We start from the raw sequence: 17,676 nt of genomic DNA, 5'->3' as shown, positions 1-17,676 counted from the left end.
CTGCAGTCATTGTTATTTTTTTAAATATATTTATTTTGTAGGTTTGCCGCGTAGGGGCAGAGATAAAGGCGTGGTGCCTGACAAAGCCTTTGCCCCCTAAAGATTAGCAGCTCTAAATAGTTACATAGTAACAGATTCTCCAAAGAATTATACAATTAAAATAAAACAAGAAAAACAAGTCAAAGAAATAATTGAAAATAAACACTTCATTCATTTGGTAAAAAAAAATACTATAAATGTCAGTAAGTGTTGGTCATGAAAAACCAAAAACAGAAACAACTATAAAAAAAAAACTAGAATGCAATCTTACGTACCTTTGACATGTCAGCATCAACAGCAAGCTCAGATTGAGGTATACAATGAAAACATTAGTAAAGTAAAGCGGCTCCTGGTTATTCAATATTAGCTACGGCATTTTTTCACTTTTGACTGTCTTCAATTTATGCTGTCTTTTGGTGCAGAAAGGTGATCTCCCCTGTTTTGTGGTGAACAAATGAGTTAATAAAAAACTGTAGTTCTCTATGATGGACTTTCTGCCTTCTAAACGTGACCTAATCGAAAACATAGTCTATTGGGGTAAAACAAGTTTGTTGCGCAGGTTCCCCATTTAACTACTCGATCCTTGCACCGCTTGAAAGGGACTAAACACCCTGCATTCTCTGTTGTCATTGTCCGCCTTCATGGCTTGCTCTCGATCTCTTTCCTGCCAGGCCCAAGAAGTGCATGCACAGCTGAGGCAGTGGCTGAGCAAGAACGTGTCCCCCGACGTGGCAAAGAAAGTTCGAATCCAGTACGGAGGTGAGAGACTCCAAGGAAGCGTCATCCCCATTGGGCGGTTCTGAAACAAGTCAGAGGCACAGCCACAGTATGTTTGCTCAGAGGCCGACGACCAGACTCGAGATTCTGCAAGACAGAAGATCCTCCTCACCATGGGGGAGAGGAAACGGGAAACGGTGGACAGGGTATAAGGGAGGAGAGGAAGAAGCGAGAGAAAAGTGGAAAGCGCGAACTGTTCTGAAACAAGTCAGAGGCACAGCCACAGTATGTTTGCTCAGAGGCCGACGACCAGACTCGAGATTCTGCAAGACAGAAGATCCTCCTCACCATGGGGGAGAGGAAACGGGAAACGGTGGACAGGGTATAAGGGAGGAGAGGAAGAAGCGAGAGAAAAGTGGAAAGCGCGAACTGGTCTTCGGTCTTTAACCTTCCGAGTACCGGGAATTTTCCCCCGCATGTCGAACGCAAATTTTGGTTCCATGCAAAATAACTGCAGCGTGCCTTGTGAAGTACATTTATTTATCAAAGACACGCCGATCCACGTCCTCAAAAATTGTACTTTTCAAGGCGGTACCACGCAAAGTGCCACCCCGGCCTCGCACCCTGGGGTCACACTTTTCGAGTGGCCTTGGCCGACGTTTTCCTTTTTTCAGAACTGGGACTCTCTTATTTATTTTTTTCTTAATAAATTAGCTTATTACGAATTTCGAGCTCTTGGGAATTGCCATGAAGCGCGAGGTTGAGCACCATAGATTCGCCTTTTCGGAACATCGAAGGAGCAAACCGAGACAGAAGTCCCCTGAACAAAACTTTCCACGTGTCGTCAACCAGTGTTATCTTGAAACGAAGTATTGCTTTGCACATAAAAGTAAAATCGTCGCACCAGTTGGGAGAGGCAGGGAGAAAATCTAAACTTAAACCTGCCTCGGAGCGCGCCCGAGCAAGCTTGCCCGTTTAGCTCTGACTGTTTTCCGATCTCCCCAAACTTAACACATTTTCGGAATACCCGGGCTGCGCCCTTCGCGGCACGCTATTTATTTTATCTAATTCAAGATATAGCTATCGAGAAAACTGCAAATGAAGGTTATGCCAAAACCGGCATTGAAACGTTCCCGTGCTCTGCGGGGGGGCGACGTCGCGTGTTATGCAACTTGCAAGTTGAGCAAGTAGTCTAAAAAACGCAACATTTCGAGTGCGTTTCTTTGTTGTGTTTTGTAGACCACTTGTACAAAACATACCACTTGGGTTAACAATTCTATAAATTAGAGACGTTGTATCTAATTAAATATGTGGAAGATGCATCTTCCTCATGTTTAACTACTGTTACCAACACGCTCATGTTGTACTTAAGCTGTATCTAATTTATAGAATTTTGTTACAGTTGAAGTGAAAATAAAAGGGACAGACGCTGTCTGTCCCTCTTACTTTCTCTTCAACTGTAACAAAATTTCCTCTTTCTACCCCGGTCTTGGGTTAAAATAAACTTGGGAAACTTCCACCAGCTTGCCTGCGCACTGACCGTAATAATGTTCACCAGTTTCATCATTTTTAAGGTGGAATTAGATCTAACTATTCGGTGTGTGGTCTTTCTAGGCAATCCTAGAGAGGATTGCATTGTTTTCTTAATATGTGAAATGAATCGGAGTTGCCCTTTTTAATAGAATTGCTACCTTTCCCAGAAAAAAAACGGCCCTTCGCACAGGGGGGGGGGGGCGGGCGGGCGGGCGGGGGCGGGCTATATTGAAATTGTGTTGAAAGGAAGATGCCATGTTCGTCTTTGACAGGCACTGCAATTTATTGTAACGAATGATTCCCTGGAGAGGAATTAGTATAATGTACATGTGCACAAATACACAGCACTGAGCTCAATAGTACCGTGTGCAATTATATGCCCTCTTTAGTGAAAAATAAAGGCATTTCTGACTAATTTGCCACGCACAGCTGATAGAGAACCAATTAGTCTGCTGGTTGGCATAAAAATATCAGTGAATGGAATAACATTTGTACTAAAAGTGACTGAGGTTTTTGTCGTCGCTCTCAGAAAGCATTAACGTAATATCCCGAGTCATCGCCCATCCCCGAGCCATCGCCCACCCCATTTTTTGGGCCAATATCGATTTCCGAAAAAACACCGAGTCATCGCCCACCCCTTCAAATACCTCAGCGCGAACTCTGCGATCCGCGAACACTCATCCTACCCGAATGACGCGGCCGCGGACCTTACAGTTGGAGGACGTCCGTGACAAAGTAAAACGAAGGGAAAGACACTTCTTTTTGTTTACGCATTTCCTCCGTGAGCGACCCCAAAGCGGTCGTGTATCCGTGCGAAAAGAAAACGATGGAGATAACAAAATAAGAGTTTGTTAATGTAACCGCGGAATGTTAGGTCAAAGTCTGTCACCGCCGAAGTAAGGTCACCGCGAACCCGCTCCTTCTTCCCGCCCGTCGCGACCGCGGTTGTGCAATATTTTAGGCAAAGCTAACGCGTAAATAAAGCTTTGCTGGAACGCCCAACACACACGTTTGCAGAGCGTCCGAACCGTGCATTGATAGCCCGCCGTGCACGGACGCACGTATGTACGCACCAAACAAGAAAGTTGCGCAAGAGCTTGCAATTGACAAGGCGCCCGACTTGGCCCGACGCCAAAGTATTTGCCAACGCGACCGCCGGCTTTCCCGCGTTCCCAGCATTGCTCTTGGTCGCTTCTTTGGTCCGCTCGCTCGCTCGCTCGTTGCGCCTTGTCGGTTTTCCTATTTTCTTGTAGACTTTTCTTTCTTTTTTTTTTTTACTAACTAGGAGAACATAGTGGTGACATTCTTTCACGGAACAAACGTTCGCGCTATATGCAGATCGGCGGTGTTTCTAGCGCGTATGCAAGCAACGAACTTCGCTATAGTAAAATATTCTTTCGTGAGCATTTTTTTCTATAAAACAATGAAACTAAATCGAGTTTTGAGTTTGATGTATCTCTTGTGCATCAGCGCAAGATACGCAGAAAAAAATAGGCGGTTTTTTCCGCTTTTTTTCAAGTGTTTGTGCTCACCCACCGAGACATGGCCCACCCCACTTTTTTAATGAATTTCAGGCGGTAGGGGGGTGGGCGATGACTCGGGATATTACGGTATGCTCATGTAGACTGAGTGCAAATCCATATTTTTTCTAAAGTCGCCAGCTTGGGGTTTTGAACAAGTAGATCACGTCTCTTCAAATCAAATCAACTTTATTTATGATTTATGGCCTTGAGCCAACGGTGCCCCCAAACAAAAAGCTGCCAGAGGCAGCTTGACAAAGTCCGGTTTCTGTCTCCAGTTTGGCAGTACGACAGAAAACCACATGCACACATTTGCTATGTACAAAGGGAAGAATACTCTATGTGATCAAATAATCAAAAGCGCCTCTTTGAAATAAAACATTTCTTAATCTATTTTAAAGAAAATACAAAATTCACATAACGTCTTGTGACAGAAACAACATACTACAGATACAAAAATACAAAATTATCATAACTGCTTATGACAGCCGTAAAAACAGCGTACTACCAACACAAAAAAAGGTAACATGCTGCCTCGCCACTTGCAGGCCCCTTTCGAGAAATTGCAATTACTGGCTCCCCATGTGCGGCATGAAAAGTAACCGCACGTACTTCGTCCGTAAAATGCTCTTCGCGACTAAATCCACCAAACCAGGGGCATATTACGTCCGTTAAAAAGTATACAGTGCTTATGCCACAATGTATCGGATATTATCATATATACATAGACGCGCAATGATATGCAATACACAAAACAACGCAGAAAAACAAAAAAGGTAACATTTTATATGCTCGCCTTTTTCTATGTGCGGAACTTGAATGTATATTTCGAATTTGACTTAGCTGCTCAGATGAGCTGCTTGTTTTCTCTTGCCATCTTTAGAAAGTCTTCACAGCTGTACACCAAATATACCGCACACAGAGCTCCGCTTTAACCATTGGGACGCTTAGCTGATTTCTCTCATCCGTCCACAAGTTTCCCATTACGCTATGGACACGTTCCACAAACGCGTTGCTGCAGGGAATGGAGAAAACATGCTCCATTAGGTTCTGCAAATGGGGGCACCTGACCTCTTTCAAGAATTTGAGCCAGATCGAGATAGATTTCTCATCATGTCCTAGAAGCCCAGGGAGAGCATCTCTCAAAAGACAAAGCTCTGAGTACAATTCATCGCCTTCCTCCTCAAAGTAAATGCCAAAAAGCTCTCCCGCATTCATTACAACTGACATGCTGGGTGTACCTTTGCACAGATCAAATTTGTCATGCCTCTTAAATGGAGAATTTTCGAAGTCAAACCACTTTCCAAGGTACGCAGGCCCTGTCATAAACATTCACGAAGTCCAGCGTTGCAGCCTGTCCGCCCGGAAGGGTGTCAAGTCCCTGATTAGCCTTGACACCAAAGAACATATCATCCTTCCGGTTAATCAGCTGCTTCCTGAGCTTAGTCATTACAACGTAATGTTCTGTCGGCTCAAGATGACTCATTTCGAGGGTGAGGATCGTTGAATGAAACATTGCCAGAAACGAGTGCAGCAGATAGCACTCCGGAAGCGTGATGCACTCTGAAAGTCCATCGGCTTGGTTGCCAATAAATATCGAGATTATTTTTTCACACTCCTCCTTGCCCTGACTCAGTAAGTAGGACTTGATGGGAGCCCAGTTCTTAATCAGTCTGTTTAAGGCCATAAACAAGCTTAACCAACGGACAGAAATATGACCCAGCACTTTGCTATATTCCTGATCACAGAAGTGAAAAAACTTTTTCAATTCCTGTACACATTTCGAACTAGAAGAAAACTCTTCGAAGACCTTTAGTACAAGGGTTTCCACATCAAACTTTAAAGACTTCACTGCGTGCTTGGCAGCGTTGTGCAGTACATGGCAATTACAATTGGCCTTCAACAAGTGCGGCTGATCTTTTTGCATCTTCTGGAAAACGAAGTTGTGTTTCCCATAATTCACAGAAGCGTTATCCGCGCTATATGCTACAGCTCGCTCTAAAGGAAGACCCATCTTTTCCAAACTTGTTGCCAAGAGTTTGCAGATGCCGCCGCAAGTCTCGTCTGCCTGCTCACGTCCGTTATTCCGGCGCCATTCACGTCGTAGAAGTGCACGGCGATAGGGAAAAGTTTTCTACTTCCCTTGTTGGAAGCGTCTGTGGAGGGAGCAAACGGGAAGTTGCGGCCTACTGGGCGAAGTTTCTTGACTATGCACTCCACTGTGTAAGGCGCCAGCACATCTTTCGCGAGGTGTTCCATCTTCGTTCTTCCAAATCTCTTTCTGCAAGCGACGTCTGAATCTGGGAAGACTTTTGACGCTAACTTGCTGCCACAATCCATTGACAGGTAACTGTAGTTGTGCTTCATGCCGTGGAATATGGTGCCCAGTTCTGCAGCAGTCACGTTATCTTCTGCACTAGAAGTCGCTGGAGTGAAGAACTTCGTGAGCACAGCCGATTGTTTCGAGGCGAGGCTCTTCTGCTTATGTTTCTGCGTTGACGCGTGATGCTTGGCAGCGCTGACGCCATCAAATTTCACCGTAAACGTGCTTGCGCATAAAGTACATCTTGCAGCGGTGGCATCGTCGTCCACGGGCAGGAGCCGACTCTCGTACTCGGGTTAAGATCTCCAGTCTTTCGGGAACACGCACTGACGTAATTTTCGCTGTTTCGAAGGCGGAGAATTGGCGCTCATGATGCAAGCAAAGGAAGCATGTAACCACTGATGCAGATCTTCGCTCTCCCAATGATCAGTATACTTGAAGGGACCTTGCTTCCAGTATTTATGGGCACAACATAAAAAGTGGTTGTCGAATAGCGTGGAAGTTTTGGTGATTGACGTCAGGGACGCCTCTGTACAAACCAATTGCATCGCAGCGCACGGTACTGCCCTTCAAGACCCAATCTCCAATAGGATATAGCAGAAAACGGAGAGCTGTGCCCTCGGTTCCGCCTCAAACTTCCTCTGTGTTTAGCGTCCCTTTGGAAAAAAGACAGACACGTCTCTCGGCACGTAATTAATTTATGGCAGCCATTTGGAAATAGTTAGAAAGCAAGCCTGGACATAGCAGCCCATATCGATGCTCTGAAAGAGTGCCGAAAAAACAACAATGCCAGCGTCTTCCTTTGATCCTCTGCGATGGCTCCACTGGCAGTGCACGGTAGCACAGACAATAAATCAGCACTCTCTGTCACTTTGGAACGCACCCAGGCCACCAAGTAACCCAAGCTGCGAGAGCTGCACATCCCTTCCTAGACATCGTCGGCGCGTGTCTGGCTTGGGACTCAAGCCATTAACTTTGAATATCCCCTAATGCTCGTGCAAAGCTTTCCGAAGGGGAATGAATAGTGAGAACAAAAGAAAAACAAGAAATGACCGCATTTCCACGTGGTGAATGATGTTGATTGGGGAGAAGCTCTGGTGGTGCTTGTCTGCGTAGACGCTTAGCCGCAGCATGCCGAGCCTTTCGTTCATTTTCATCCATGTCAGAAAGAGAATGTGTGGTATGGAACGTGGTTATACAGTGTAGGACCGCATATAACGTATGTCGTGGGAGTCGCGAAAATCCGCACTATAAGCGGTACCGCGTTATAACCAAAACATCAATTTTTCAGGCCAAAATACATGCCGTCAGACAACTTACCTTTGTAAAAGAAGCTTAGCTTAAGGAAAGTCTTTACTTCACCAGACTAGTACACTTCTCTCTCAAGTGTGTCACACATTTTGAAAGAAATGAGTGACCTTTGCCTGGCGCAGCCTTTTAACGGCGTCGCGGGTTGCAGACGGACGTTGCGAGCGTTCAGGATTGCTAACCCTAATCACTTTTCTTCGGCGATGAAAACGCGTGACAATTCGCATCCTTTATATGGTACGTGCCAGTAATACCTTCAACTTGAGCAGAGGCATGAAATGCTCCAAATAAGAAATCCGGGCGATGTTCGAAAACACAAATGCTTAGAAAGCACCACTGTAGTCGAAGTAAACAAACACGACGACACGGGAGTTTCTGCCGTCTTGAGAGTGCCGCCGACATCGCCGCACGAATAGGTGGATCTTTCCTTCTACTACGTGCTGGGTTATCATAGCGACACACAAAGAAAATTCACAGTCAAGGATAGCGCTTTTACGGGGAACGATGAGCGTCCACCACGCCGTCTACCTCGACGATCACAAGATTCACAACCGACGCCATGTTTGCAGATAGAAGCAGCCGGCCCGCAACCGTCATGCAACGCGCGCGAACACTTCTCCTCGACCTGCGATTGGTCTGTCGTTGCGGTTGTTTCCAATGCAGCGGAGGGACGCACAGCATGCACGTGAATGACACATGCGTGCGTCCCTCCATCGCTATGGCAACTGAAGCCTCCCTTATCGCTTCTCCCCACTTCTTCGAGCAACCTCCTTGCTCCGCTATTGCCGCTTGCAGCTTGTGCCGTTATCTAGTGTCGCACGGGGAAGTGTGCTCGCTGCGTGGGTGTAGTCGGCGCGGTCGGCGGGCTGCTCCAGAAATCGCACTATAACCGGTATTTCCCTTCGCGCGCCTGCATTTTAAGCGGTATGCAATTACATAGAGGTCTATGGGAGGCGAGCCGGTGGTTTAAAAAAGCCGCGTTATACCCGGTCCTGCACTATAAGCGGTTACGTTGTAAGTGGTCTATACTGTATACGCATTTGAGCATTTGACCGCAGCACCCTGTCGTCTATAAACGTTGAGCCAATGCATGCAAAGTTTAACGCAATTATATACGCATTTGACTGCAGCGCCCTCTCCTGTATAGATGTTGAGCGGCTACATGCAATGTTTCATCCATGACATCCCCAGCTCTTGAGTTACTACCACATCTCAAAACCCCCTACTCGTCCCGCAGCTGTGGCCGAGTGGTTAAGGCGATGGACTAGAAATACATTGGGGTCTCCCCGCACAGGTTCGAATCCTGTCGACTGCGCAAACATTTTTTCTTTTTTCTGCCCTACACGAGCATGTGAGCATGTGAGGTCACGAGCACGAGCACCAGCAAGATCGATGTGAGCAGGGATGCCGGACGGACAAGGCTAGACCCTAAGGAGCTTTGCCCCTAAAACAACTATAGAAGTTTGAAGGGAAGGGAAGGTTACTTTTGGGACACGGCAGCTAACAAAGTGACAACAGCTGCGAGAGACGCTCAGCTCTTCCTAGACATCGTCGGCGCCTTTCTCTGGTCTTGGCACTTAAACAATTAAATGGAGAACGAAGAGGCAGGGGAAAAAACGACGAGGATCTAAAGTAACAACAATAATATTACACCATGTGTAGTGGAAGGGGAAAGCTGGGTGAAAGCTCATACGCCGCCCGTCACAGTGGACAGATGAAGCGCTGTGCGTGTCCTTGTCAAGATACCGACAAGACAATCGTTAAGAAAGCCAACATCTCCGAGAAGGCTCAGCTATCGGGAGGGCCTACCTCCGAGTTGCCCGCTGGCGTCTTCTCGCTTTCCCTCATTTTTCTGCTTTCCAGCTTTCCACCGCGCTCTTGGTGGTCGTTTCGTTCTGTGTTGACTGTACCCCTCTTCCCCCCACCCCCCTTCGTCTCGGGGAGTTCTGCCGCGCTCGCACGCATACTTTCTCTAATCTCATGTCCTCACAGTGTTTGTGTAATTTTAAACTTTTTTTTTGTCGATAAATATTTATTGTTGTGTTGTTAAATTGTTGCTTAAAAAACGCCAAAAAAAATAAGCTAAAAGCAATTGAGCTTCGATGCCTGTCAAAGAACCGGCCAATAACGGCCGGTTTACCTCCAGACCGGCAACCGGCCTGCTGTCAAAAAAATTGGCCGGGCCGATCAAAAACTGGGCAGGTGGCAACCCTACTTTTTACACACCCTGGATGGGAAAAGAATGCTATAAAATAAATTGACAATGAAAAAAAACTTGTAGAGGTATATTTAAGGCGCGAAACGAATTTGCAGTTGGCGCCCGCAGGAGCCACCGCTACCCACATGGTAGCCCTATGCATGGCCGTGCTGCGCCGCCGCTAGTTGCGCTGTAGTCACTACCGCTGCCGGGCACACTCAATACGAAGGCACACTCAGTGCTAAAAATAGACTGAAAATATGACACCCATTGTTTGTGACTTCTAGAAAGTTGCAAATACATTGATTGAAAAAAAAAAAAAAAAAAGAAGGTTACACAGCCACGTAACTTTCGATAACTTTCTTTTCCTCTATTTTTTCCTCCCCAGAACACCCACTTCGCCGCCGCATGCTGAGCGTGGCATGCCGCCGGTTGAACGCGTTTTTCCACGTCGCCGCCGCTGCCGTCGTTTTCTGACCGGCGCACCGGTCTATATCACGTGGCGCTTGTGCTCTTTGGGGAGGTTCTTATGGGCTCTAAAAGTTACTTATTGATCTTCCTCTTTTTTCGTTGCACTTAAAATGAAGATTAATAAGTAACTTTTAAAGCCCGTAGGAAGCTCCCCAAAGTGTGCAAGCACCACGTGACTCTAATGGCCAGTCACTTGTCTATAACGGCCACTTATCTGTGGGCGCCAACTTCAAATGCGTTTCACACCAAAAATATAGCTCTAAAAAAAATATGTTTCGTTATAAATGTAATTTTTGATATTCTTTTTTTATCCAAATTGTCTAAAACAAAACGTTTTGTTTTTCTTTGCATATGTGCTTTAGAAGAACACTGACAGGATATTTATGCTTGCCAAGGATTTTACTAGTACATGACATTTGAGAGCCCAGCTACACAGAACACAACTTGCTGCTCAAAATTAGTTTTATTTCCACCCTAAAACCACCAATTGAGAACTGGCCATTTTGAGTCACGCTCACTCTCTCCGTAGTCACGTGCCGTTTCTATGGTTTAAGCACAACCACCAAAGATAATCAAAGTCGTGGGTTATCGAGGGCACGCTCAATACTAAAAATAGAAAACATATCACACCCATTTTTTCTGGCTTCTAGAAAATTTCAAAAATGTTAATCAAAACACAAAAAAAACAAGGTTACACAGCCACCTAATTTCTGGTAACTTTCTACTCCTCTATTTCTTCCTCCCCAGTCCAGTTCCGGTTTCGGATCTGAGCAGTTGCGTTTTTTTACTTTATGAAAAATATATGTGAAGCTGTAGCAAAGTATTGATTGGGCAGTCTTCTGACTCCATAATGAATCGCGTAACAAAAAATAAGGAAATACTTTTGGGGGCTGTCAGTGTCCCTTGAAAGGGCCAGTAAAAAGAAAAAAATAGGTTTTTTTAAACAGTCGGGTTGGCACATGCACTTGCAAACTAAAAGTACTTTTATAAGTAAAAACTTTTTTTTTTAGAGATATGGTGGCGCGAGATTCATTTCAAATTCTGTTCACAAAGTCTATGACGTCACGGAATGGTCACACACTCTTTCCACCTCAATGGGATGGTTGTGTACATTCTCTCCACCTCAGCGTAATGGCCAAGCTGATCCTTGTCTCCTCCACAAGGCCCAAAATGCCAAGAGAGAAACAAGTGAAATGGAGGTGACTACCGATTAATCGCGTCTCATGCTGCCATCAATGCTCTAAAAAAAATGTTTGCATAAAATTAATTTTTTGACACGCGTGTCCCAACCAGACTTTAAAAAAAAAAAAAACATTTTTTTACTTTTCAGTGGCACTTTAAAGGGGCCCTGCAATCCTATTAAATTAAGCGTCTACCTTTTTTGCGGTTTCCACGTCTCTTGGGGTTCGGGCAAGCCAGCAAGCACGGAGAGAGTAATGAAATATCAGTGAGTCATATTTTAACCGGACGACGTGGAAACCTCCTCCACTGACGGGGGTGACCCGCGGTACCGAAAGTGTGCGGTATGTGACGAAATCGTGACGTTGTCGGTCCTGGTCAGCATCTGCCTTATGACTAATCAGAGCCACTAAGAGCTTTTTTTTTTTTTTTTAGTCGAAATACAAATTATAAGTGGCGCAAACCGTTTCAATTAGTTGTGAAAGTAGCTTTTGTTCAGTATTTTAGATGAGAAAAGAAACAAATGCAGTTTAGAAAGTACGGAAACAAGAAATGACCCGTTGACATGCCCGCCACCAAGCGGTGGAATAGACGGCACAAACTAGAAAGGTGTAGTGGGGTCAGGCACCGACGAGCAGCGAGCATAGAAAGGTCCCGGATGTACGCGGCGGCGCTGCGGTCGTATGCACTGGAGGATCTGACCGGTTCCGAGCGTTCCAAAGGCCTTCGGCGAGCGGGTTCGGCTTGCGGTTTGGCCGTATGGCAGCGCGAAGTGGCTCCCGTTCTGAAATTACCTTTACCCCGTGTTTGCTGTCATTTGTGGCCAATGAAGTGTCATGCCGACTTAGATGCCAAATCTACGACGGCATTGCCACTGTTTCGCTTTGGGGTGCCAGTCAGGCTATCAGTGGTGGTAAGGTGAGCAGCCGTCACTGTTCTCAGAATCTGAACAGAAAAAAGTTTGGGGACAGAATTTGCATCGCAAGGATAAGCTCCTGGACGAAATATGCTTGATGTGTGAACTTCATTTTGAGCCATCGTTTGTAACACGACACTCTGTTCACATTATAAACAAAGAAGAGGTCCCCGTAACAAGCTGGAGCTCTTTCCGGGCGCTGAGCCCGCTCTGTTTCCGAATGCTCCGGGCTACCTGTCAAAGAAAGTGTCGCAGCCAAGGCACCCGAGAAAGCTAAAGAATGCCGATGCTTCCTCAGTTGACGCTAAAAAAAGGCCAAACACTGCCTCTTTATCTGCTTGCAGCAGCACATGGCTGCAGCATATAGTGGGGCGTTTGATGAAACCTGTCTGGCCAACGCTGTTTGTTCTCTCCAAGTACTAGAGCTGTCCCCAAGTTTCAAGCCTCTGTGGGATTTTTTTACGGGACAGCATGCCTGGTGTTGTACCATTTTAGATTAAAAAGTTTCAGAAATCGCCATGAGGGGGCTTGTTTTTCCAAAATATTTTTATGTAGCTGTGTTGGCCACCCTTTCATATGAAATGTCCAAAATATCAGATTGATACAGTATAGACCACTTACAACGTAACCGCTTATAGTGCAGGACCGGGTATAACGCGGTTTTTTTAAACCACCGGTTTGCCTCCCATAGAACTCCATGTAATTACATACCGCTTAAAACGCAGGCGCGCGAAGGGAAATACCGGTTATGGTGCGGTTTCTGGCACAGCCCGCCGACCGCGCCGACGACCGGAGCAGCGAGCACGCTTGCCTGTGCGACACTAGATAACGGCGCTGACGGCGCGAGCCGCAAGCGTTGCGCAAGCGGCACTCGCGGGGCAAGGAGGGTGCTCGAAGAAGCGGGAGAAGCGAAGAGAGAGGCTTCAGTTGCCCTAGCGACGGAGGGACGCACGCGTTCACGTGTGTGCGTCCCTCCGCTGCGTTGGAAACCAACAACCGCAGAGAAGTGTTCGCGCGCGTTGCATGCCCGTCGCGGGCCGGCTGCTTCTATCCGCGAGCATGGCGTCGGTTGTGATCAACGTTGTGATCGTCGTCGTAGACGGCGTTCATCTCATCGTTCCGCGTAAAAGCGCTATCCTTGACTGTGAATTTTCGTTGTGTGTCGCTATAATAACCCAGCACGTACTGGAAGGGAAGATCCACCTACTCGAGCGGCGATGTCGTGGCGGCGCTCTCAAGACGGCAGAAACGCCCGTGTCGTCGTGTTTGTTTACTTCGACTACAGTGGTGATTTCTATGCATTTGTGTTCTCGAACATCGCCCGGATTTCTTATTTGGCGCATTTCATGCGTGTGCTCAAGTTCAAGGTATTACTGGCGCGTACCGTATGAAGGATCCGAATTTTCACGCGTTTTCATCTCCGGAGAAAAGTGATTAGGGTTAGCAATCCTGAACGCTCGCAACATCCGTCCGCAACCCGCGGCGCCGCTAAGAGGCTGCGCCAGGCAAAAGCCGCTCATTTCTTTCAAAATGTGTGACACACTTGAGAGAGAAGTGTACTAGTCTGGTGAAATAAAGACTTTCCTCAAACTAAGCTTTATTTTTCATCTAACATAAAATAAATTCTTTTACAAAGGTAAGTTGTCACATGGCATGTATTTTGGCCTGAAAAATTGATGTTTCGGTTATAACGCGGTACCGCTTATAGTGCGGATTTTCGTGACTCCCGCGACATACGTTATATGCGGTCTACACTGTATCTCAAAAAAAGTCTGGCTTTGAGAAGCATTATAGTCGAGCAACCATCAACATTTTCAATGATTAATAAAAGAGAAATTCAACCGGTCACCAAATTTGTTTATTTGGAGTGAAAAACTGTGATTGGGGGGGGGGGGGGGGGGAATCAAATCCAGGTTGAATGATGTTTTTGGGGACTCATCACCTTCGTTTTCCACCGTGATTTTCTGGGTTTCCAAATTCAAGCATGGTTGTACAGGTACAAGTGATGAACCATGTTTAGGACGTCCAAAAACAGCTACCACGCCAGAACTTCTGCAAAAAATCCATAACTTGGTTTTGGAAGACACCTTTGACCATTCCAAAATAACTTGTTTCTGCACCCTTTTGACACAGTTCAAGGAGCAAGATCATGAACACAAGGAGCTATATGTCCTCATTCAGCGCATAGTAGCTAGTGACCAAAATAAAATACCTAACTGTCTCGCAATCGCTTGCTGCTAAGTGTGAATCAGAAAATGCAACACTGTACATCACTGGAGTTCATAAAAGACTAACGTCGTAAAAGGAGGAACAACCCTTTTATTTTTTCTTCTCTGGAAAATCGTGCAGCAGCTATTCTGCAACTCCAAAGCTCATGCCCAAACTGGTAAAATTCACGATTGCCTGCCCACGGATTGCGTGCGATGGGCCAGAAAGTGTCGAAGCCTTCGAGTAGTGTCCTCATGCGCACGCAACTCTTTGTGACTGGTAACATTTTACGGCTCAATAATCTTTCTTTTTGCCGAGTCGCCCTCAATACAAAAAGAGATGTCTTCCAGCTCTCTCGGACAGATATGCAGGTACCCTACCTTTGAACAGCCACCAGTGCCACCCGCATAACTGCCTGGTGTGGTGGCTGCGATCTCTGCCCCCGCATGATACGTGCGTGGTCTATGACATGCTTTATCCCCACCCTGCGTGCACCAAGATCACGTTGCACTTGAATCCACACCAAACAGCAAACATGCATAATAGAGAGGAAGAAAGGTCTCCCGTGCATTTGAGGGGTCCGCTTTTTTTTTTTCATAAAAAACGCATTTTTTTAAGAGACCGCAGACCAGCTTGCACAATCGTGGTTGAGTTAGCGACTTATCGACTATGCTACGAGTCGACGACCGGGCCCCATCTTGAAAGCCATCTGTGTTCTGAAAGTGAGGAAACAGATTGGGGTCCACATGCTCTTAAAAAAAAGCTGAAACCCATCTTCAAAAAAACGAGTTGGAGGTGAATTCTGGCGTATTTTTATTTCGTGAATCTGAATATGACATTAGTTTTCCCCGAAGATTTAACTAAACGCGAAAAACCTCCACCAGTTGTGATGTCATACTAAGATTTTTGGGCCCCCAAGTGCGTGTCGCTCGTGTGGGCAGTGCCTGCAATGCCAAGCTTGCCAGGTATATACTTTTCCGCACTGACACCAGTCATGACGTGTTCTTCTGACCTTTCTAAAAATAGGGGGAGTGCGCGTGGATAGCCTTGACAGGCGCTGAAGATGCCTGAGAGCGGAGATTCCGAAAACTCCTAATGTGACGTCACGCCCCGGGAAGGAATTTTCAGTGGTACTTTGAAAATTAATTTCTGCAGCCTCCGTGCGCTAAGCTAAAAAATAATTTGTGATCTTCGAGGCCAGATGAAGACGATTTAGGTGTTTTTCTTCAAATACGGAACCGCTTCAGTTTCCCTTTACCAAAGCTTTGGACCAATGCGCGCTTCTGGCACCTTATCTCCCGCAGAGCTGGTGTTTGTCGTGCGCAGTACCTCCCTTGGTGAACACATGCTTCCTTATGTACAGAAAAGTGTATATACAGTGGAACCTTGTTAATTTGAACCCGGGGGGGACCAGAACTTTGTTTGAATAATGCAAAGTCTGAATTACCGGGAGTTTCCTTCCTTGAAACACATAAAATGGGACCTGCATGTTAGTTTGAATTATCTGCGAGTTTCAATTAAGAGTTTGAATTAACGAGATTACACTGTAGTAGAACCTTGTTCATATGTTGTTCGTGGGACCGTGATAAAGAAATCTGTGATTTGAAAAAAAAACAACAACAAAAAGAATACAATGCTTTTGGGGCATAATGCCATAGATGTGACAGGAAGCAACTCTCGGATCAATTTACTTCGAGTGGACTTTCAATGAAGAACTACTGTATTGGTTGATTTTTTTTATTTTTAACGTGAAATGTTTTTAAGCAAGGTTTTCAGATTTAAGTGAAGCCACAAAAAGCGTAACCGCGAGTTATTGGAGTTAGTACCACTAACTCCACTACACTAACTTACCACTAACTCCACGGAACATTTGGTTCGGCAGTTGCAGTTCAGGTCCGCTGTTAACACTCTTGACACTGCTGCACATGAATTTCGTGGTCTCTACACGTAACGCCAAACACGTAACGATCCGCCGCCAAACCGGACTTCTTTTTGTCGCCCAGCATTCTTTCCTCCCTCTGCCACGGAGCAGACGTCGCGACGCCATGTCGCAAGAGCCTAAAGTTTTCGTTGCACGAAGAAGGAATCCGTTGGATTCCTCCTTTCTGCGAATACCGCTACTATAAGAGCGCGCAAAATGTCCGAGCCCGTCGAGCTAGTCCAGTCGTTCCCCAGAGTCGGGTGCTGCCGCTAGCACACCGGTGCAAAGTGAAGCTTCACGCATGTGCGCTGCACACTGTACACAAGAACTTTGGACCCTTTTTGGCAATGATTTTCCCAGCTTTTTTCTAATTTATTCTTGTTATATCTGAGGCCCAGTGTGGAATTTTTGTCTTCAGAAAGGGCTCGGATCGTGTTGAAAGAGTATAACCAGGGGCATGAAATGAGCAGTTCTAATTTGTTCTGTCCAATGTCTCGCTACTTCCGTGTTCTTAATAAGTTGGCTTGACTGCACGGTATCTTAGTTCGCTGCTGGCATTGGTGAATGTTTCCCACACAAGTGCGATTGCCTTTTCTGCCTCGTCCTTAGTCTGCCAGGGGTGGACACAAAAGGGCCTTTTATTTCGCCTCGTATCGACGAAACCAGATTTTGCGAACCTGTGTGCTTTCCTTCTCTGCACATTGACAGTCCTTGCCTCATGTTCGCTGGGTTGTCATTAAAAATGTCTTCATTGAACGACTGTTACTCCGTGGCACTCGACGGCATGTCATCTCCAGAAAGGTGGTGGGTAGAAGGAAATCTGAGCAACGTAGGATGAGTAGTTCTTTTTATAAACAAATTTTATGTGGTCCCAATTTTCGCAAATTTTGTGACCCAGAACATATTGCAAAAAGTTTATGATGCGAATATGTCATCTTATGACAACAAAAATGTAGCATGTCAAACCAAATTGCAAAATTGTGTGCCCCGAAATTGTTGAGCCCGCAAAAATAATCATTTACAGTATTCAGGGTGTTTTTTTGTTTTTTTTTAAGCTTTATAGATTTGTTTAAAAAAAGCCCTGAAAGTTACACTTAGGCAGTTTCTGCAGGTGAGTTATACGGCCAGGGGACATTATATGGTTGATTAATCTTGGTGATAAGTCGACTGATTAATTAAAATTCATTTAATTAACCTTTAATTAATGAAAGTAGACATGGTTCCAATTAGAAACTTACTGAGTGTCATCGAAAACCACTAAATCGATTATCATCCGCGCTCCGCCACTGCTAGCTTTGCACCTGCTTCACGAGTGGTCACTTTGGCGCGCCCCCGAGTTTCCCA

At 45.8% G+C, this 17,676-nt stretch overlaps 1 protein-coding gene across 1 annotated transcript in view; it reads left to right on the top strand.

The window, feature by feature from the left end:
* The window catches only part of LOC8035390 (triosephosphate isomerase), a 34,544-nt gene that overhangs the window by 15,262 nt on the left and 1,606 nt on the right, over positions 1 to 17,676 (top strand). The window contains exon 6 of the mRNA XM_040206050.3: positions 711 to 798. Within this exon, the coding sequence (XP_040061984.3) occupies positions 711 to 798 (88 nt within the window). The remainder of the gene's footprint in view (positions 1 to 710; positions 799 to 17,676) is intronic.

The sequence above is a fragment of the Ixodes scapularis genome, unplaced genomic scaffold (genome assembly GCF_016920785.2).
Source record: "Ixodes scapularis isolate PalLabHiFi unplaced genomic scaffold, ASM1692078v2 PGA_scaffold1__304_contigs__length_218370807, whole genome shotgun sequence".
Classification (NCBI taxonomy): Eukaryota; Metazoa; Arthropoda; class Arachnida; order Ixodida; family Ixodidae; genus Ixodes; species Ixodes scapularis.
This window is presented reverse-complemented; position numbering and strand designations above follow the sequence as displayed.